This window comes from Lampetra fluviatilis, chromosome 47 (genome assembly GCF_964198595.1).
Source record: "Lampetra fluviatilis chromosome 47, kcLamFluv1.1, whole genome shotgun sequence".
Classification (NCBI taxonomy): domain Eukaryota; kingdom Metazoa; phylum Chordata; class Hyperoartia; order Petromyzontiformes; family Petromyzontidae; genus Lampetra; species Lampetra fluviatilis.
In genome coordinates, this window is record NC_136321.1 from 671,599 (window position 1) to 694,778 (window position 23,180).

Sequence of the window (23,180 nt, forward strand, 5' to 3'; positions counted from 1 at the left end):
ACGCTACTGGGCAGTTGGAGGCAGTCACCCTCCAGCAACAATAGAGGACAGATGAGTGATGCTCAAAACAACGAGCGGAGCGCCGGGTGGCTAAAACACAGCAAGTTGGCACAGTAGGGGGCACAGGTTGTGCATCTGTCAGTCATCTCGGTCAGTCAACCCATGAAACCTGCCAGCGGGCATTTGAGACTTCACCTGGCCTTAAAGTGCATATAGCCTGGCACAAGCGTCATGGAGACGTCACCACCATTTAGTGGCGAATGGCGGTTGTTGTTGTGTCCGTGTGTTCGTGCAGAACGGTAGTGTAGCGGTTAGCGTGCTGCGCTATGAACCTAGGGATCAGAGTTCCATTCCCACTCACAAACTAACACCAATGACGATTATTTAAACCAGTCCTGAGCATCCCTTAGGTCCGCTCAACCTCAAATGCATAATTGGTGCAGTGAATAAACACTGCCACTTGGGAGACAAAGGCGGTCGGGCGTGTTGTTGGCCACCTACTTCCTCATGTGCCGTGCCGGCCTTCGTAGGTACTTGCTCACAGCCCTTGCCCTAAAAAGTGTGTTGAGGCTATCCGTGTGCGTCTGGGTGTGTGCGTGTGTGTACATGCATGAGTGTGTGCGTAAGTGTGCACGTCTGTGCATGCGTGTGTGTGAGTGTGCCCGTGTGCGTATGTGTGTATGTGCATATGTGCATGTGTGCGTGAGTGTGCGTGAGTGTGCGTGAGTGTGCGTGAGTGTGGGCGTGTGTGGGCGTGTGGGCGTGTGTGTGCGTGCGCGTGCGTGCGAGTGCGTGCGCGTGTGTGTGCGCGTGTGTGCGCGCATGCCCTGAGCGAGCGTGGCTCCCTCGTCCCCGTCGGACTCGCTCTCGCTTGAGTCCTCCACCAGGAAGTCCGGGCAGTTCCAGGTGAGTGCCTGAACGCTGTCAAACTCGTGCAGCACCACCTGCGCCAACATGCGCCCATGGCAGTCCATGGCAATCACCTGGCCGTCTGACGTCCCAAATAGCACCTGCACGCGCCGCGGCCAACGACGGCACAATGCCAAAGCACACGCTGGAGGTGACGCGCACACGGGACGCGGCACGTGTATGCACAATGCTAGGCTCAGAGCTGGGCGCTCGGAAGTGGGTGCACACCTGTTGGTCGTCGGGGGTCCACACCCCGCACAGGATGTGGCTGTCATCCAGGCTGATCTCTGAGGACCAGTGGCGCTGGCCGCTCACGGAGCCCACGAGCACGAAGCCGTCGCGGTACGAGATGAGCGCCTGCGTGCCGTCGTGGCTCCATGTGAAGTCGCTCACCTGGCTCCGGCCCCGTGTGCACCACGCACCCCACACGTACCACACGCACCACACACGCATCACACACGTGCACCACACGCACACCACACCATGCACACCACACCACACCACGCACACCACACCACACGCACATCACACGCACACCACACGCATACCACAGGCACACCACACGCACACCACACGCACACCACGCACACCACACACACCACACCACAGGCATACCACAGGCATACCACAGGCATACCACACGCGCACCGCAGATGTACCACACACGAGGTTGGCCAAAGCACACACACAGTTAGCACGCCAACCAGTGACACCAGAACCCCTCTCATGTGGTAACCGGTGCTCCGCTCTAAACCCACTGCACTTCACTCACAGGGGCTAAGTGGCACCTGCTAGGTGGCTCGTGAGTCAGAGCTCTGAGCTGGCGAGGGCCTGGGTTTGATATGGATTGCTGCCATTTGTATGTACATATGTTCAACTTCTTTCGTGCCGTACATAGCCAACTATGCTAATAGGTGCTTGCGATGAAACCCGGGTTCTCAAGCGGAGTGAGCTGACAGTCTTCGCTTCATCATGAATAGCCGCGCAAAGTAACCGCCCATCACGTGACATCTGCAGGGTTTTTTGTGGCAATGCTTTGCCACACCGTCATGTGACAAAACATTGCTTCCACAGTGGGCCACGTGCGTAGGTGTGTAGATAACACACGTCACTTGACAGGTATCTCGGACGAAGCTCTTGCACAATCCGCTTCTGCGGTCATTCCTTTACGCGCAGGGTGATGGGGCTTGCTCCCGTCAAGAGTAGAAATTAAATTGAACAGCCTGTGTGTTTCGCATCAGAACCTGCACCGGCGGAGTAACTTATCAGCTGTTATCAGACATTCGAAAAATCCACGACAGACTATTTTGGCCCAAAATTAACCCCGCCAATCGCTCGGTACGACGACGACAAGCTAACTAAGGTTACGTGAATATTTAATCGGGACAGGATGTTCTTGCCGCATGAATCCCACGCTGTCACCCACGCGCCCGCACCGATCGCTCGCAGTGCAGCACCCCGTGCTCCCTCTCTGTGGTGGAGTTGGTGTGGGTGGCATGAGTCAAACGCCGCAGATAAGCGCTGTTGTTCTTTTCCGCTTATCCTAGGCCTAATGAGAAAACTATGCAGTGGGTTTTTACGTTCGTCAATAATGATAAATTGTTATTATGAGTAGTAAGTGCTCCACGAGTCCCAAGACTCTTTTTCAGGAGGGTCCTGCCAAGTTTTCGCAGTATAGGGGGGGGCGATGTCGCTGCAGTATGTAATCCTAATGGGAGTAATGTGCAGGTCACTTTTTCAGCATTGCGATATTTTTGGCCAATACCAGTTACGTCACACAAGCACGTTTAGCTATGGGAGGAAACTTAAAGAACCCGGAGCAAACCCATGCAGAACAGGGGGGAGTAGAACATAAAACTCCACTCAAACACACTCTCACACACCGTGCAGAACAGGGGAAGTAAAACAAACTCCACTCACACTCTGACACACCCTGGAGAACAGGGGTCGTAGAACAAACTCCACTCATTCACACTCTCACACACCGTGCAGAACAGGGGGAGTAGAACATACAAACTTTACGCAGAGAGGCGCACAAGTTGGGAATCGAACCCAGAGGCTTCTTGCTGCTAGGCGCGAGCGTTACCACCGCTCCGCTAAACCACCCAACCATCCTCTTTAGGAGGGCGGCGGTGGTGACAAGTCTCACACGATGAGGGGCATGGCCAGAGTTTACACAAGCCGGAATTCCAGGGTAGGGGGAAGGGGGGTGTCTGTGTTAAAGGCGCACGACACGGCTTTCACCATGCCCCGCTACTGGATGGAGCTCTCGCCTGTCACGTCAAGGTTCCCCAGAGCGGCACGTTTTAAACACAGCTATGGCACCGCGGTTTGATTCGCGTGCCGGTGATCATGTAGAAAAACGTGCCCAGGTCCAAACTTGTTTCATGTGGCTGGTAGCAACGTGAAGTCTCATCAAGAGCCACCTTTAGAAAGTTAAAATGCATTGGTGGACCAAGCCAATATCCATTGCCAAAATCCATTGCCAAAAACACTGAACCACATTTCGAGTTTGTCCGTTATATGGCAGCGCAGCAGACGAATGTATCACTCCCGCTGACCTGCAAACGACCGTCACCCAGGGGTATGTATGTATGTATGTTCAACTCTTATTTTACACCATACGGAGGTGTGGGTAGCATGAGGAGCTGTGAGGGTCACTCAGGGGTAGCATGGGTAGCTGGAGGTGCACCTGGGCCCCGCGGTCATTCACGAGCTCGACAGACCAGCGCCCCTCATACAGGATCCACACGAAGATGCCTCCATCCGCGTCGCATGTCGCCAGCTTCTGGTATGGCTCGTTCCAGCGCACAAGCACAACCTGCGCACACATATGCACGCACACACACAGGAACACAAGTGTGCACATGTACACATACAAATGCACGTGTACACGCACAACAACACCCGCCATTCGTCATTAAGTGGCGGTGATGTCACCACGGTGCCTATGCCAGGCCAGGTGCACTTTGAGGCCAGGTAAAGTGTCGAAGGCTCGCTGCAGGAGGTCACGGGAAAGACCCACGTGCCATGGGTTGACTGACTGGTAAATGCACCCGCTGTGCCCCCAACTGTACCAACTTGCTGCATTTAATCCGCCTGGCACGCCGCTTGTTGTTGTGAGCGTCACTCTCCGGCCCTCCATTGTTATTTGAGGGCGACTGATCCACATCCTTCCATACAGCATCAGTCCATCTCTTCTCCAGCCCGTGTCATGCCTGTTTAGCCCCCTCTATCAGGCCAAACAGAAGCTGCTTGAGCATGTGGTGGCTGGGCATGCGGGCTACATGACCCAGAGAATGCAGCCTTGCCTCCTGAAGGAGCTCACCGATGGAACTTTGTCCAGATCTTTCAAGGATTTTTGAGCTCCTCACAATCCAGCCTGGTTAAACCCAGGATGGATTTTAGGCAGGCCAGCCTAAATGTTTCTAACCGGCACAGATGTTCAATTAGAGGTCCAAGTTTCACAAGCATAGAGAAGGGAGGGCATGACTGTGGTTGAGACGACCCAAAGCTTTGTGTGAAGCTACAGACCATTTAGCTTCCACGCAGCATTACCCAGCCGATGAAAAGATAATGCCACCTGACTGATTCGGAGTGAGACCTCTGCTGTCAAACCAGAGCTGGTCATAAACACACTGCCCAGGAATGGAAAACTCTCCACTCTCTCCACAACTGCTCCATGACCAATAGGGAGTTGAGGGGGTGGAGCGTTTGATGGCATAAAATACCCAGCCAAGTGCTTAGTAAGATCCCACTTCTTAGTGGCACACTCCAGGTTGAGCAGCAGCACATGCACACACGCACACATATGCACGCGCATACATGTACAGACATGCACATGCATGCACACACGCACATACATACACACGCACACCACACAAACTATACACACACCACTAAAACCATAAGCACACTAAGCACACTCCATGGTAAGGGTGTTGGTGCTAGTGAGGCTACTGGTGAAGTTGTGGGTGAGCGCATTGCGCGGTTGCAGCGTGATTGTGCTAGTGATCTTGAGTGTGCTGGTGTGGGCGTCTGTGCCGGTGAAGGTGCTGATGAGGGTGTGGGTAAGTGCGCTGTGTGGCTGTGGTGTGGTCGTGGAGGTTCCGGTGAGCGTGCCAGTGAGCACGCCGGTCGATGGCGAGCGTGGTCTCCGCCGCTGCTCACCTCGCTGTTGTGGCCGCGCAGGTTGAAGTTGACGCGCTGCGGTGTGGGGCGCTCGCGCCGGCAGTGAGAGCTGCAGAAGGTGACGCCCACCACGCCGTGCGCATTGCCCAGCGCGAGCCAGCCTTCCTGGTAGCATCGGCGCCGGCACACGGGCCGCTCTCGCTCGCTGTGCGGCACGCGACCCTTCCATGATGCGCACAGCAAGTTCGAGTCGCTGTAGAGCACTGGGGACTGCTCCAGGGCGGCAAACATGGCTACGAGCGGCGGGGGGGAATGGTGGAGGGAGGAGGAACAGTGGCGTCGGTGTCAGTCGCCGGTGATGGGAAACCGCTGCTCAACCGTGCCCATCTGCGCGCGGAGAACGGGTCCACGTTTAAAAAAAAAGAGATGGAACAACACATTTAAATGATCCGTGTCGGTCTCTGGTGAGCCAGCGCTATTCCGTTTTCCCATCCGTATACTTTAAAGTAGTTAAATTAACATTTGAGTGCAATTTATTATTATTATTGTATTATTTTTTGTGCGCTCAGCGCGCGACACAGCACGAATTTGCGCATGCTCGAAACGCTAACAGGGGTTGCCCCTAGCAACGCACACACGATCGGAAAAAATTATCATTCGCGTAACAAAAATGAAAAAAAATACACAAAATGAGGTAAATTTTTCACAGTGTGATGTCCTCTTCTCCCCCCCCACTCCGATGCGTGCAGTTACTACAATACAGTCCGTAGATGCCACCACTATAGGCCGTAGATATGACTGCAGAGAGGGCGGGGGGATCGTGGGTGCGGGGGGGGGTAGCGGCCCAGCCCCCAGCCTGCCAAGGTGTCACCTCGGCCGGCTGGGCAATCTAGGCGAGGCCGGGGGCTCTGCGTGGGACTAGGCCTCACCACGACAATGTTAAGTACTATTTTCTTGCTTCTTTCGCTAAACTCACGTAGATAGAAACCTATTATTTAAATAATCACCTTGCAATTATTAAATGTATTATGTTGGTGTGCAGACAACTAATATTTATATTTCTTGCTTCTTTCGCTAAACTCACGTACATAGAAACCTATTATTTTAATAATCACCTTGGAAATATTAAAATATTAATGTTTGTGTGCTGACAACTAATATTTCAAAATGTACTTGGTTAATATTAATATATTTATTATTATTAATTAGTATTGTGTCTAAGTCCTTGTGTACGTGAGTCCATGTGCGTGTCTGCGACGATGTTAGTGCGTGTGTACATCCATGTGTGTGTGCATAAGTCGATATGTGTGTGCAAGTCCATGTGTGTGTGTGTGTGAGTCGATGTGTGTGTGTGGGTCGATGTGTGTGTGTGTGTGAGAGTCGATGTGTGTGTGTGTGAGTCAATATGTGTGTGTTAGTCGATGTGTGTGTGGGTCGATGTGTGTAAGTCCATGTGTGTGTGTAAGTCCATGTGTGTGTGTGTAAGTTTATGTATGTGTGTGTAAGTGCATGTGTATGTGTGTGTGTAACTCCATGTCATCTCGGTCATCTCGGTCAGTCGACCCGTGGCACCTGCTGGGTCTGCCCCATGACCTCCTGCCAGCGGGCGTTCGACACTTCACATGGCCTCAAGGTGCACTTGGCCTGGCACAAGCGTCGTGGTGACGTCACCGCCACTTAGTGGCGAATGGCGGTTGTTGTTGTTGTTGTAACTCCATGTGTGTGTGCCTAAGTCGCTGTGTGTGTAAGTCGATGTGTGTGTGCGTTAGTGGATGTGTGTGTCTAAGTCGATGTGTGTGTCAGTCGATGTGTCTGTGCATGAGAGTCGATGTGTGTGAGTCGATATGTGTGTGTGTGTTTGTCCATGTGTGTGTAAGTCCATATATGTGTGTGTTCGATGTGTGTGTGAGTCTATATGTGTGAGTCTATGTGTGTGTGTGCGTCGATATGTGTGTGTGTAGGTCGATGTATGTGTGAGTCTATGTATGTGTGTGTGTGAGTAGATGTGTGTGTATAAGTCGATGTGTATGCGTGGGTCCATGTGTGTGTGTAAGTCCATGTGTGTGTGTCTTAGTCGATATGTGTGTGTGTGTGAGTAGATGTGTGTGTGTAAGTCGATGTGTGTGCGTGGGTCCATGTGTGTGTGTAAGTCCATGTGTGTGTATCTTAGTCGATATGTGTGTGTGGGTAAGTCGATGTGTTTGTATGTGTGTTGGTCGATGTCTGTGTGTGTGTGAATCCATGTGTGTGTAAGTGAAAAAAAAGAACAATTGTGTGTGCGTGTAAATCGAAGTGTGTGAGTCGATGTATGTGTGTGTCTAAGTCCGTGTGTGTGTGAGTCGCTGTGTGTTTGTAAGTCGATATGTGTGTGTAAGTCCATGTGTGCGTGTGAGTCCATTAGTGTGTGTGTGAGTCGATGTGTGTGTTAGTCAATGTGTGTGCGTCGTGTGTGTGTGTAGACAACTAAAATCCATAAGTTAGTACATTTTAAAATAATTACGTGTGTGTCTAAGTCCATGTGTGCGTGTGAGTCGATGTGCGTGTCTGCCTCGATGTGTGTGTGTGTACATCCATGTGTGTGTAAGTCGATGTGTGTGTAAGTCCATGTGTGTGTGTGTCGCTGTGTGTGTGCAAGTCGATGAGTCTGTGTGTGGGGCGATGTATGTGCATGTGTGTCGATGTGTATGTGTGTGTGTAAGTCGAAGTGTGTGCGTAAGTTGAAGTGTGCGTAAGTCCATATGTGTGTGCGAGTCGATGTGTGTGTGAGTCGATGTGTGTGTCAGTCGATGTGTGTGTGAGGGGAGCGGTAGTGTAGCGGTTAGCGCGCTGCACTACAAACCTGGCGACCCGGGTTCGATTCTCGCTCACGGCAAACACCAGTGACGATTATCTGAACCGGTCCTGGGCCTCCCCTAGGTCGACTCAGCCTCAAATTAGTACCTGGTTCAGTGTGTAAACATCACCACTAGGGAGACAAAGGCGGTCGGGCGTGGCGCTGGCCACCCACCCCCTCGTGTACCGTTCTGGCCTTCATAGGTGCTCGCTAACAGCACTTGCCCCTACAGTCTGTTAAGGCTATATAGGGGATCTTTGTTGTGTGTGAGTCAATGTGTGTGTCTCAGAGTCCATGTGTTTGTGTGTGTAAGTCGATGTGTGCGCTTAAGTCGATGTGTATGTTTTGTAAGTCGATGTGTGTGTGCGAGGCAATTTGTGTGTGTAAGTAGATGTGTGTGTGTGCAAATCGATGTGTGTGTGACTGAGTCGATGGGTGTGAGTCGATGTGCGTGTGCATACGTCGATGTGTGTGTGAGTCCATGTGTGTGTGTGTGAGTCGATGTGTGTGAGTCGCTGTGTGTGTGCAAGTCGATGTGTGCAACTCCATGTGTGTGTGTCTAATGGGGGAGCGATAGTGTAGCGGTTAGCATGCTGCGATATGAACCCGGCAACACGGGTTCGATTCCCGCTCACGGCCAACACCAGTGACGATTATCTGAACCGGTCCCGGGCCTCCCCTACGTCGACTCAGCCTCAAATTAGTACCTGGTGCGGTGTGTAAAAACATCTCCACTAGGGAGACAAAGGCGGTCGGGCATGGTGCTGGCCACCCACCCCCTCGTGTACCATTCCGTTCTTCATAGGTGCTCGCTAACAGCACTTGCCCCTAAAGTCTGTTAAGGCTATATAGGGGATCTTTGTTTTTTGTGTGTGTGTCTAAAGTCGATGTCTGTGTGTGAGTCCATATGTGTGCGAGTGTGTTAGTCGATGTGTTTGTATGTGTGTGGGTCGATGTCTGTGTGTGTGTAAGTCGATGTGTATGTATTTTTTGCCTGGGCAACGCCGGGTACTTCGCGCTCTCTCTATGTGGATGTCCCTCTCTGTTTGTGGGTTGTCTCTCTGTGTGTGTCTCTTTGTGTGTGTGTCTCTCTCTCTCCATGTGTATCTCTTGCTCTTGCGGGTTTCGTTTTGCCCGGCTCCCTGACATTGACATGCTAATCTTCTCATTGGCACACCCCGGTTGCTGGAGCCGTCTCACATTGACATGCTAATCTCTTACATTTACGTACAAATTCCTTCTCTAGCTCTGCCCACTTACCCTTGGGTTGGACCCACCAAAAGCTTATATAAACTCTTGTTGCAGCAGCTTTTTCTCATACGTCAGCAGTTCTCCTGCTGTGTTTGTTTCCCCTGATGGCGGTTGCTTGTGTTGCGATCGAAATGTCGTGATCTATTAATTTTCTATCTACGTGACTTTACCGAAAGAACCACAGAGTATTGTATTATAGAATCGAGAAATTATATTATAAAGTCGGTAGATACTACTGTAGAGTTAGTATAGATACTACTATAGTCAATATATACTACTGTAGTGATAGTAGATACTACTACAGTCAGTATATACTACTGTAGTGATAGTAGATACTACTACAGTCAGTATATACTACTGTAGTGATAGTATACTACTACAGTCAGTATATACTACTGCAGTGATAGTAGATACTACTACAAATACTACTACAGTCAGTATATACTACTGTAGTGATAGTATACTACTACAGTAAGTAGATACTAATGTAGTGATAGTAGATACTACTATAGTCAGTATATACAACTGTAGTGATTGTAGATACTGCTATCAAGTTGGTAGATACTACTATAGTCAGTAGAAACTACTGTAAATTCACTAGATACTACTATAGAGTCAGTAGTTATGACTATAGAGTCGGTACATACTACTGTAGAGTCGATAGACACGCCTATAGAGTCGGGAGACACCACTGTAAAGTCGGGAGATAATACTGCAAAGTCGGTAGATGCTACTGTAGTCAGTAGATACTGCTATAGAGTAAGCAGACACTGCTATAGTCAGTAGATACTACTATAGAGTTAGTAGTTACTACTATAATCAGCAGATACTACTATAGAGTAAATAGATACCACTATAGATTCAGTAGATACTACTGTAGAGTCAGTAGTTACTACTGTAGTCAGTATATACTACTATAGAGTCGGTATATAATACTACAGTCAGTAGATACCACTATAGTTAGTATATACTGCTGTAGAGTCGGTATATACGACTATAGTCAGTAGATACTGCTTTAGAGTCAGCAGATACTGCTATAGACAGCAGATACGACAATAAAGTTAATAGTGACTACTATATTCAGTTGATACTACTGTAGTAACATCGCGGATGTTACTGTGTGGTGCCGGCCCTAGAGGGGCACGGCGTGCGATGTACTCGCATCGCCGACATCACGTATGTAGCGACATCGTGTATGTCACTGTGTAATGCCGGCTCTAGCGAGGCAGGGCGTGCGATGCATTGTCATCGCGGACACCGAATAGGTGGGTGTAGTACCAGCCCTAGAGGGGGCTCAGTGAACGCTGGGATAGCGCAGTGGCACCACGCATGGCGTGTAGTGCTTACTCCTACAGGAGGGAGTGTGAGAGTGTCAGCCATGGGATGAGGTTACCCTAGGCCATGGCACTCTGGTTGACCCTGGAAGGCACGTGACCAGTAAGATCTACAAGGGCCCCAGGTGGGGGCTTGGGGGTGGTCATGTGTCAGGGTGAGATCCTACAGGAAGAGTCGAGAAACGACAAGAGGTTTCTCGAAGGTGGTCGTGGTCAAGGGTGGGGCTAGCCACGATCCAGCAGCATATAAACCGGGTCCACACAGGGACCGGGGTTCAGCGTGGCTGTCATCTGAAAATCTACGATCTACAATCTACATCCAAGAAGACGTCACCAACACATGGACGAGGACCCCAGATAGTGTCCTGTCTGTTGTAGCTACACCCAGTAACTAGTGTAGTTAGTTCTAGATTTGAAGCTTTCGTGACTGCAAGTATTCATATTCTTAGGTTTTCGATAAAGTCACGTAGGTAAAAAATTTAAATTAATAAAAGTAAAATAAAAACAAAATAAAAATCACGACGTTTTGGAGGCAACACAAGCTTCCGTCTTCAGGTGGAACCGTCACAGCACGATAGCTGTATCAAGTAAATGAGAGATTACAAGAGATACTACCCCATATATATACTGGTTGAGGGGGGGGGGGATGGGCCAGGAACGGCCCACTTTTTTATTATTATGGTAAGGTGCGGCTTGAGACTACGGCTAGTCTACATAACAAAGGACTGAACCATAATAAAGGCGCAGTCCTTTGTTATGTAGACTAGCCGTAGTCTCAAGCCGCACCTTACCATAATATTAAAAAAGTGGGCCGTTCCTGGCCCATCCCCCCCCCCTCAACCAGTATATATACGGGGTAGTATCTCTTGTAATCTCTCAATTAATTGATACAGCTATCGTGCTGTGACGGTTCCACCTGAAGACGGAAGCTTGTGTTGCCTCCGAAACGTCGTGATTTTTATTTTGTTTTTATTTTACTTTTATTAATTTTAAATGTTTACCTACGTGACTTTACCGAAAACCTAAGAATATAGTGTAGTTAGCCTAGTGGTCCACCACCATAGGTTATCTGGTAAGGGACAGTAACCCCTTTGTGTTATGTGTTGGTGTTGTAGTGTCATAGATGGGCCACGCTTACTGGCCAGTGGTAGACGAGGTCCATCTGCAAGGGTGCCCCATACCGCCAAGGAGGGGGGGGGGGCTGCGGGGGATCTATGATCCCACACAACGCCACCCCTCGATGGGGACTCCAGACAGCTAATCCCCTCGGCACCACCAATGAGGGGGGGGGGCTACGGGGGATCTACGATCCCACGCAACGCCACCCCTCGATGGGCAAAGGGGCATAAAAGGGGACCTCCCCAGCCAATCGGGACCAGTCGCAGCTCAAGACCCAAGACCAGCCAGCTTAGGACCCTGGACCCCCTCGCCCCGCTTGTCCTTGTAAGGGCCGGGATGCTGTGCGGGCCAGTGGTGGGACTCTGAGACTCCCGGCTCTACGTCCTTGAAAGGGCGATTTCTGAGGAAGGCAGAGTCTAGACCCGCACCTTGGCTGGGTCGGGTCAGGTAGCCTCCCCTTGGGTAATTGTAGCCGGAGGACTCGAGAGCATAGCCAGTGTCAGGCACGCTAGGAGTAGGCTGTGTCCCTAGGCTGTGTCCCTAGGCTGTGTCCCTAGGCTGTAACAGAGTATCAGGACTGTTGGAGTGTTGTATCGTAATAAAGAAGTTACCTCTACAAGTCTCTCCGGAACCCATTACAGTGTTAATAAATATGTGTGATGCCTCCAAGAAGTACGTCTGAGACTCAGTTGAATCCACTACACTACTTTAGAGAAAATAGATATGACTACTGTAGAGTCAGTATTTACTACTATAGAGTTGGTTGATACAACTGTAGTGTTGTATTCACACAGACACTCTTAGCTTTTCTCCTGTGTCACTTTATTACCTCGCATCCAGGGTGGATGCTTACACGAACACAACACACCCTTGTTCTGAACTCCCCCACTCTGCTATCTCTCTCACTCTATACTCCGCTAACCTGTCACTCTATACTCCGCTAGCCTGTCACTCTATACTCAGCTAGCCTGTCACTCTATACTCGTCCTTTCCCCCAGCAGGGGATCAGCCAACACTGCTGGGGAAGACGAGGTGAAGAGGGCGAGATCCCAGGCGTCTTCTCCCCGATTCTTGTGTTCTTCATCCCTTGAGCTCTAACCAACAACCACCTCGTGTTGCTCCGCACACTCCCTTATATATCTCTCCTCATTAGGGGTCCTCAATTACTCTCCACGAAGCTGGCGCTTCTATGGCACCTCATGCGCGTGCTCTCTCTCTTATCGCCTCCATCTCACGCCTCTCCAGTGTCTACCCCATGCTCCAATGCTCGCACCTGCCTGTCCCCAAATGCACCCGCTTAATTAATGCTTCTTCCTCTAATTGCTGCCGCCTCTCCGGCGTCTAATCTATGTCCTGACGCTTGCACCTGCTCGCTCTCAAATGCACCCGCTCTTTGAAAACCCCGCGCGTTATGCCACTACACTACTATAGAGTCGGCAGATACTACTATTGAGTCAGTAGATACCACTACGGTCAGTAAATACTGCTAGTCAGTAGATACTACAATACAGTCCGTATATACTACTGTAGTGATAGTAGATACTACTATAGTCAGTATATACTACTGTAGTTATAGTAGATACTACTATAGTCAGTAAATACTACTGTAGTCATAGTAGATACTACTACAGATACTACTATAGTATCTGTAGTAGTCACTCTATACTCCGCTAGCCTGTCACTCTATACTCAGCTAGCCTGTCACTCTATACTCGTCCTTTCCCCCAGCAGGGGATCAGCCAACACTGCTGGGGAAGACGAGGTGAAGAGGGCGAGATCCCAGGCGTCTTCTCCCCGATTCTTGTGTTCTTCATCCCTTGAGCTCTAACCAACAACCACCTCGTGTTGCTCCGCACACTCCCTTATATATCTCTCCTCATTAGGGGTCCTCAATTACTCTCCACGAAGCTGGCGCTTCTATGGCACCTCATGCGCGTGCTCTCTCTCTTATCGCCTCCATCTCACGCCTCTCCAGTGTCTACCCCATGCTCCAATGCTCGCACCTGCCTGTCCCCAAATGCACCCGCTTAATTAATGCTTCTTCCTCTAATTGCTGCCGCCTCTCCGGCGTCTAATCTATGTCCTGACGCTTGCACCTGCTCGCTCTCAAATGCACCCGCTCTTTGAAAACCCCGCGCGTTATGCCACTACACTACTATAGAGTCGGCAGATACTACTATTGAGTCAGTAGATACCACTACGGTCAGTAAATACTGCTAGTCAGTAGATACTACAATACAGTCCGTATATACTACTGTAGTGATAGTAGATACTACTATAGTCAGTATATACTACTGTAGTTATAGTAGATACTACTATAGTCAGTAAATACTACTGTAGTCATAGTAGATACTACTACAGATACTACTATAGTCAATATATACTACTGCAGAGTCGGTAGATACGACCATTGTCAGCAGATACTGTTATAGTCAGCAGATACTGCTATATAGAGTCAGCAGATACTACTATGGAGTTAGTAGTTACTACTATAGTCAGTAGATACTACTATACAGTCAATAGATTCTACTATAGATTCAGTTGGCACTACTATAGTAATTTGATACTACTGCAGAGCAAGTAGTTACTACTATAGAGTCGGTTGATACTACCATAGAGTCGATAGATACTACTATAGTCAGTCGATAATACTACAGTCAGTAGATTCCACGACATTCAGTATATACTGCTGCAGTCAGTAGATACAACTATAGAGTCGGACGATACTGATATAGAGTCAGCAGATACTGCTATAGAGTGATCAGATACCACTATAGAGTCAGCAGATACTATGATAGAGTTACATTTTGATTTAAAACTTTCATGACTGCAGGAATTCTTATTCTTCGGTTCTTTCGGTAAAGTCACGTAGATAATTTTTTTAAAAAATAAAGTGAATAATCTCTTTCCTCCTGAAGACGATCGCTTGTGTTGTGATCGAAACGTCATGGTTTTTGTTAAAATTTGTATATGTGTAATGCGGGCGTAAGCGACCTTCCGGATGTGACGTCACGGGGGGTGGAGTCATGTGACGTGGGGGGAAGGTTCGGGTCCTTAAGCGGGTAAACCGGAAGGGGAAGGCAGTCGGGGTGTGAGCGGAAAAGAGTGAGGCCACGCGGGCGAGTGTGGAGAGGGGGGGGCGCCGACGGCCATCGGGAGCCAACCCCGAAGATAAGAGGAAGCTGCGGAGTGGTGTGCAGCTGCAGAGGAGACAGCCAGAAGGGCTGCGTGTTAGAGGCAGCGGTGTGGCTGCCAGGAGGAGCTGCGGAGAGAGAGAGAGACAGCAGGAGGCTGTCAGAGCTGCGGAGGGAGAGGAGTTGCAGCGAGTACAGCCAAGGGGGGCTGTGTGAGAGAAACAGCAGCGGAGCTGCTGTTGTGGATCGGGCCGACATTGGAGTCAGCACCCTGGAGAAGCTACAGAGTAAAGACAGCCGTGTGGGTGTACAGCACGAACCGAATAAAGGACACTGAGCCAGACATCGTGGTCCAGTCGTTTATTACACTGGTGTCGGAAGTGCAACGGCATGTCGAAACAAGTGAGGAAGAAAGTTAATCCGGCGCCTGCATCGGCTTCTTCGTCCGACGACGACGAACTCCCTCCAACCACGGATCCTGTTGGGGTGGTGGAGGAGAGCCCGGCTGAGGCGACCACGGGAACGGGAGTGGAGGATGTTGGCGCGGTGGCGGGTCCGTCGACATCATCAGACGCGGATCAACGATGGCAAGCGATGGCGGTACAACTGGAGGCACTTAAGGACGTCCTGGCGCATCTATGCCATCTCGTCGCGCCAGGAACGATGGATGATGCAATTGGTGCTCCGCGGGCCGCCACGTTGCCTGTCCTGCCGCCGGCATTGCACACGCGGCAAGAGGCCGCCATTTTGCGCGCTCCGTGGCGCCAAACCGCCATCTTGGCCACGCCGCGGGCCGACGCCATTTTGAATTTGCCATCACAACCACCACCATTGGAAGACGGCGGGAAGAGGAGTCGGAGTCGCCACCTTACAACGGTTAAAGAATTTTCCGTCGGTGGGGACTGGAGCGCGTTCGCCTGCCGCTTCTTGGCGGCGGTACGCACAGCAAGATGGACCGATGCGGAGGCTTTGGAGGTGTTGCCGACTCTCCTGGACGACGAATCTGTCCGATTCTTCCGTTCCATAACGACCGAGAAGAAGGCAACTTTATGTGGTGTTTTTCAAGAAATGGCCGATGCTTATGAGCCACCAGATGATGCGCATCGGCGATTCGCTCAACGACAACGAGCACCAGAGGAGTCGCCCGTGGCGTTCAGGGGTGCGGTGCTGGAGCTGGCCATGGCAGCTTATCCTGAGACGCCACAGGACCTGCTCGAGCCTCTCATATTAGGGAAAATGTTGGAGCTGTCTCGGGATCTGGGGATCCCCATGCCTGTGTGTGGGCATGAGAAGCTAACTTCCCGGACGGCTGCTAAGTGTCTCGATGCGCAATTCAACCTCCGTCGCTGGAAACAAGTGACGGCGTGGACGGGGGGACCCGTCAAAGAAGGGGATGCGCTGGGTTGGAACCCTGCGCAGGCTGTCTATGTTCCGGATGACCGGGGCCCTCAACAACTGACGGCCGCCTCCGCTCCATGGACGGGACGCGGCGGGCCGAGACCGCGCGCGGCGCTACCAGAACGGGGCCGTCAGGAGGCGAGGCCTGCGCTTCGGCGCAACGACGCCGAATGTTTCCGCTGCGGGCGTAGGGGCCACTACGCCAGAGACTGCTGGGCCCGCTTCCCGGCTCCGCCGCAGCAGGAGGCCTCGGCACCGGTCAAGTCGGCTAAAGATCCTCCGAAACAGGCATGTCGGCACGCACCAGACACTCGGCAAGGCTTTACACCTCACCCATCACCGTCGTTGCGCCATCCTAACGTTGTGGTTAAAGCATGCCCTTCGACGGGGCCTTGTCGCTCGGTCACGCAATGGCGCAAGTTGGCACGGAGAGTCGTCGCGGCCGCTACGGGCTCGTCCACTGTACCGGGGTCTATACAAGGGGTGGACGTACGCATTTTGGTCGACTCCGGCGCGTCTGCGACTATTATTTCGGATGTCATTTTTCATCTGTTGGGCATCCCGCCGGGGGCTGTGCGTCCGGTTTATGGGTCGTGCGTCGCTGCGAACGGGGGTAGCATGGGTATCGTGGGTCAGGTGGATGCTAAGATATCTATTGGGGATGTGTCGGCCTCGGGTGTTGTGTTGATATCGAGATCTTTGGCGGTTCCTTGTTTGTTAGGCACCGATTTTTTGGCTAAGATGCCCATTTTGATCAAAATCAATGAGAATTGTATTGAACTGCCGGGGGGCCGTCAAATCTCGTTTCTGCCGTCGCCCTGGGGGCGACCTGCTTCGGCCGTACAAGTGCAGGCGCTGTCCGTCGCATCTGTGGACATCCCACCTGGTACACAGATGCTTATACCCTTGCGGTATCGGAAGCCCCTGCCTGATCGGCTAGGAGCAGTAGGGGTCTTGTTGTCACCGTCCGCCACGATAACAACCGGGTTGGCGTTAGTGGGGGCACAGACCATCGTCCGGCCGGATCAATTACCGTTTTTACAGGTGCTTAATGCGGGGGGAGAAAATGTCCGTGTCCCGGCCGGTACGGTTGTGGCACATGCCACTACGGCGTTTGCGACCCATGATTGTCCACATAGCCGGGGAGTTGTTGCTGGGGTTTCCGAGCCAAGGAGTTCGGATGATCGTTGGGTTGCTCATTTATGTGACGAAAATTCTTCCCTGTCCATGGAGCAACGTGGTGCGCTGCGTAAATTGTTGTTGACATATTCCGATGTGTTCAGCTCCGATGATTTGGATTTGGGCCGCACTTCGTTGCTTTACCATCACATTGAGACGGGCGATGCTGCCCCTATTCGATTAAATTCGCATCGGATGAGTCCTGCGGAGCGAGAACACGTACGGGGGGCAGTGGAAGACATGTTGGCTGCGGACATTATATCGCCATCTAACAGCCCATGGGGCGCTCCAGTCGTCTTGGTTAAGAAGAAGGATGGCAAATTGCGATTTTGTGTTGATTTCCGCAAATTGAATAAGATATCGGTGGCAGATGCGTACCCCCTGCCGCGTATGGATGACTCCCTCGACGCATTGTCGGGGGCTAAGTTCTTTTCCACACTGGACCTCTCTTCGGGATTTTGGCAGCTTCCCCTTGACGAGTCCTCACGGGAGAAAACCGCATTCCGTACGCCGCAGGGGTTATTTCAATTCAACTGTCTCCCGATGGGATTGAATGCGGCTCCTGCTACATTTCAAAGATTGATGGAGCTCGTTTTGACGGGGTTGCAGTGGGAGACGTGTCTTATATATTTGGACGATATTATTGTCTTCAGCCGCACATTTGATGAACATTTGACGCGGCTGGAGACAGTGTTCACGAGGATGCGTTCTGCCAAATTGAAATTCAAACCAAAGAAATGTCACCTACTGCAACGGTCCGTCCGCTATTTGGGGCACATTGTGAGTGCCGAGGGAGTGTCCACGGATCCGGAAAAGACGGCGTGCGTCCGGGATTGGCCGACTCCGGCCACCGTGGGGGATGTTCGGCGGTTTTTGGGGTTTGCCTCGTATTACCGAAGATTTGTGCCGGGTTTTGCGACGATTGCGAGGCCCTTGCATCTCCTTACGGGTAAAGGACGGAAGTTTGTTTGGGGACAGCCGGAGGAGGCGGCCTTTCGGAGTCTGCGTGATCTATTGGCCACGGCCCCAACATTGGATTATCCCGATTTCGATCACCCATTCATTCTTGATACGGACGCGAGTGACACAGGTATTGGGGCGGTGTTATCACAGTCTAAAGGGGGTGTAGAGCGTGTCGTGGCGTATGGTAGCCGAGTCTTGTCTCCTGCGGAAACCCGCTACTGTGTCACTCGCAGAGAACTATTGGCGGTTGTTTTTTTCCTACGGCAATTTCGACCATACCTCTACGGTCGTTCTTTTATTGTGCGTACGGATCATGCGGCCTTGCAATATGCCCTTAAAATTGACCAGCCATCCGGACAGTTGGCACGTTGGTTGGACACGCTACAGGAATTTTCCTTCCAAATTCAACATCGGAAGGGAGTGCGCCATGCGAACGCTGACGCACTTTCCAGATTACCGCGGCGCGCCCCTTGTAAATGTGAGTCGGGGACGCATAGGTGTTCGCCGATTCCAAACCCCCCTCAGCCGCTTACGTTGGCCGTCGAGAAGTCGGACACTCCGATGGAACCGGGACCGGCTGACGGGGTTTTGAATCTGCCGCGGTCTGTCTGGATCCGGGAACAGATGATGGATGAGTCATTGGTGTCCTTGCGGAAGCGGTCTGCTAAGGACAATGGGAGTCCGAGTACGGCTGTGGGGCCGCAAACCGCTCTCCGAGATGGTCTGCTTATGTGGCGGGAGGGGTTCCAGGAACGTTGGCGCCTGGTGGTACCAACGTCCTTGCGATTCGAGTTGATTAGAACCCTCCATTGTGACACTCTCTTACATTTAGGGGTGCAGAAGACCTTGTTGACGTTGCAACGTCATTATTTTTGGCACGGCATGGCGACAGATGTCGTAGGGCACGTGCGCGCGTGCCCTGCGTGTGCACGACGTAAGCCGCCGAAACATCCTTACGTGCCGCCTCTCCAGTCGATTCAGGTGTCTCGAGTCAATGAATTGGTGGCACTGGACATATTGGGACCTTTTCCACCATCGGCGAGGGGTAATAAATATTTGCTGGTAGGGGTTGAGTACCTCTCCCGTTGGCCGATGGCCTGGCCGTTGCCCGATCAGTCGGCCGCGGCCATTACCGACGCCTTTTTGTTTGGGTATATTATGGATAAGGGGGCGCCTGAGAGACTCCTCACGGACCAGGGCAGGAATTTCTCTTCTAAATTATTGGCGGAAGTGTGCGCGGGCCTTGGGACTAAGAAAGTACGGACATCCCCATACCATCCGCAGACGGATGGTATGGTTGAACGGCTGAACAGGACATTGTCTGCCATGCTTTGCCATACCGTGAGTGAACAACAATCAGATTGGGATCTGCACATCCCCGGGGTGCTTTCGGCGTACAGGATGACGCCTCATGCGGCTACAGGATATTCGCCGTTTTACCTTATGTATGGTCGGGAAAACGTGCCGCCGGTGGATGTGCAATTGGGAACTGGGGTGAAGGGACCTCGTAAACCACTTCCTGAATACATTCAGGACACGGTTCGCCGAGTCACGGAGGCGCGGGAGAATGCCCGCGTGGCTACGGCCAAAGCCCAGGCCCGGAACGAGCGATATGCGCGACGGTCTGAGGGGGAGTGCCCTTGGAAGGTTGGGGACCTAGCCTGGCTTCATTGTCCACAGGTACGTCCGGGGACCTCGCCGAAATTGCACAAACCCTGGCATGGTCCCGTACGCCTCATTGCGGTTCCCAACCCACAGTCAGCACGCGTCCAGATTGGGTCTCGTCGCTGGGTTGTGCATACGTCGCGCTTGAAACCATATGTTGCTCCCTTACATGATGCGTCATCCCCCAATGTTGCCTTGCCGGGGTCTGTTGCTGCTGACTCTCCCCTGCCTGCGTCCATTGATCTTGCTGGAGCGCCTGTTGTACCTGTTCCAGACAGGCCGGCCGTGACATTGCGGGGGACGAGGGGCCCTGCTCGGAGGACGCCTGCCAGGTCTGCGGGACCTTCGAGCCCTGCAGCCCTTCCGACCCAGCTGCGGGCACGGTCACAGGACAAGCCCAAGACTAACTCTTTAGAGACACGGGACGGCGGTGGACTTCCAGCTGCGACAGGGGGATTACCCCCTGTCATTCCTCGACTTTCATCGCGTTCCCGTTCTGCGAGTGGGCCGCCGACCGTCCGGGACGGGCCGGCGACCCGCACACGTTCCAAATCGCTTACGTTTCGTTGATTGTTGTTGTCTTGTTATTTTTTTCTTACAGTTGTATTTATTGCATGCTTTTTGTACGTTCGTTGATGTTAATTGCGTTGTTGTTGTTGTTCTTGCTGTTACATTGTATGCTTAGTGTCCTTTAGGGGGGGAAGCTCGGTTCGCCGCATTACGATTTGCTATTGGTCAGCCGAGGTCGGCTGGGATTTTTCTACGGGGGAGGGTGGTGTAATGCGGGCGTAAGCGACCTTCCGGATGTGACGTCACGGGGGGTGGAGTCATGTGACGTGGGGGGAAGGTTCGGGTCCTTAAGCGGGTAAACCGGAAGGGGAAGGCAGTCGGGGTGTGAGCGGAAAAGAGTGAGGCCACGCGGGCGAGTGTGGAGAGGGGGGGGCGCCGACGGCCATCGGGAGCCAACCCCGAAGATAAGAGGAAGCTGCGGAGTGGTGTGCAGCTGCAGAGGAGACAGCCAGAAGGGCTGCGTGTTAGAGGCAGCGGTGTGGCTGCCAGGAGGAGCTGCGGAGAGAGAGAGAGACAGCAGGAGGCTGTCAGAGCTGCGGAGGGAGAGGAGTTGCAGCGAGTACAGCCAAGGGGGGCTGTGTGAGAGAAACAGCAGCGGAGCTGCTGTTGTGGATCGGGCCGACATTGGAGTCAGCACCGTGGAGAAGCTACAGAGTAAAGACAGCCGTGTGGGTGTACAGCACGAACCGAATAAAGGACACTGAGCCAGACATCGTGGTCCAGTCGTTTATTACATATGTATTAACTTTATTTATTTATTATTTTTCTATCTACGTGACTTTACCGAAAGAACCAAATAATACTATAGAGTTAGTAGTTACAACTATAGAGTCGGTAGATACTACTGTAAGGTTAGGAGATACTACTACGATCAGTAGATACTACTACGGTCAGTAATAACTACTACAGTCAGTAGTAACTACTATACAGTCAGTAGTAACTACTATACAGTCAGTAGCTACTACTGTGTTCAGTAGATAACTACTGTACAGTCAGTAGATATAACTACAGAGTTAGCAGATACTACTATAGAGTCAATAGATACTATAGAGTCAGTAGATGCTTCTGTAGAGCCAGATATTACTATAGAGCCAGATACTACCACAAAGTCACTAAATACTACTCACGCTATTGTATGTAGGGTGTGTAGGTATATATGCCTACGGGGGGGGGGGGGGTAAAAATATTTTGGGGGGGGGGGGGAGGTCGACAATTTTCGGAAACCTTTTAAATCAACTATTTACCCGCAACTTTCTATTACTTTTTGATTCAGGACTTCTGCAAACCTCTTATAATTTTGTTAACAGACAAATGGCAAGCCCGGCTTTCACAATAGCTTTATATTTGTGTACGCAAATGTTATGTTTTAAAGAAATTTTCGAAATATATTTTTCCCCCCGGGCAACGCCAGGTACTTCCCACGAGTAGTTAATAAAAAAATGTAACTGGTATTTGCCTTACTCTTTGGTTCTTTCGATAAAGTCACGTAGGTAGAAAAATAATAGTATCTTTATCACTGCTGAAACATTCTCATTGTTACTCATATGGGATCACGCACAGCAGCAACATCGCTTTCTCCGACTGCAAAAAACACAGTAGGACTCTCCTGAAAATGTATGTAAGTATTTTGAACTTCTTTCACACCGTACATAGCCAACCGTGCTATGACAGTAAAAAGAGCCTGGAGACTTGGTGGAGGCTTTCCTGGATAAATAAGTGGAGTGATAAGATAGATACAGAGTGAAGCGATTCTATTGTGCCTCGTTCTTTTACCGTCTTATTTATATTCTGTGATTTGTTTCCTGTTTCAGTTGTAGTTTTGTTCACTCCATGAGCCTGCATGTAATAATGATGATTATTATTATTGATGTAAGTACACCAATAATAATGATGATGATGAAGATTATTATTGATGCGAGTAACCAACTGAGTGTATCTCAAGAACACGAGCAGCGCATTCGGACCAACGTGCGCAGCATGATCACGGCACGCAGAGTTGGTTAGAAACTGCACGGTGGACAATGGTCGACTGTGCAGTGTGCACAACAACCTCGGGAAGTCACCCGCCCTCTATTCCGTGATGTGATTGGAGGTTGCCATACCACCTGCCCACTAGGAGAGAGCAAAAGATTGGATTTTTCCAGATTTGGGAAACTTAAGATTGTTTTGCGATGGAGGGCGGCTTGGCAACCACTACCATATACGATTGTCACCGGAAATTGTTCCTTGTACATCACGGCCTTGAGGCAGGAGGCAGTGAAGGACGTGGCAAGAACACGGCCGGGCCAGCGCACACCACGGGGCCAAGCTGCTCAGCCCCGTGGCCCATGCCGGCACGCTGACTCAGCGCACGGTAATCCCCTGGGAAAGGCCGAGTTAATCGGGAGAAGCCGTCACTGAGAAACAGGGAGTCAATCTTCCGTAGCCCTCAATCTCAGTCCTCTACGATTTGACCGCATCCCGATGTCAAGATCTCACCCGCCCCGTCGAACAGCTGCAATCGCAGCTGCCGCCTCGATGCTGAGAAATTCACGATGAGAATGAAGGCAGCTTGAGAAAACAAAGCGATATAGGATTTACAGCGTTTGGAATTGAAATGCGGCCGCATCATCTCAAGACAGTCATATTCATGACAGGATAAGATACTTTAGGATTTTTAATAATGTACACAGATATACATTTACACACCGGGTG

At 51.2% G+C, this 23,180-nt stretch overlaps 1 protein-coding gene across 3 annotated transcripts in view; it reads right to left on the reverse strand.

Annotated features, from left to right (window-relative positions):
• TULP4 (TUB like protein 4) overlaps positions 1 to 23,180 on the reverse strand; it is a 55,318-nt gene that overhangs the window by 19,960 nt on the left and 12,178 nt on the right. For all 3 annotated transcript variants that reach the window (XR_013640104.1, XM_078877203.1, XM_078877204.1), the window contains exons 2-5: positions 5,080 to 5,333; positions 3,602 to 3,730; positions 1,138 to 1,302; positions 827 to 1,010 (exon numbers count right to left, since the gene is read on the reverse strand). Coding sequence is in view for 2 of the 3 variants with exons in the window: in XM_078877203.1 (XP_078733329.1) it covers positions 827 to 1,010; positions 1,138 to 1,302; positions 3,602 to 3,730; positions 5,080 to 5,331 (730 nt within the window). In the remaining variant the exon portion in view is untranslated. The remainder of the gene's footprint in view (positions 1 to 826; positions 1,011 to 1,137; positions 1,303 to 3,601; positions 3,731 to 5,079; positions 5,334 to 23,180) is intronic.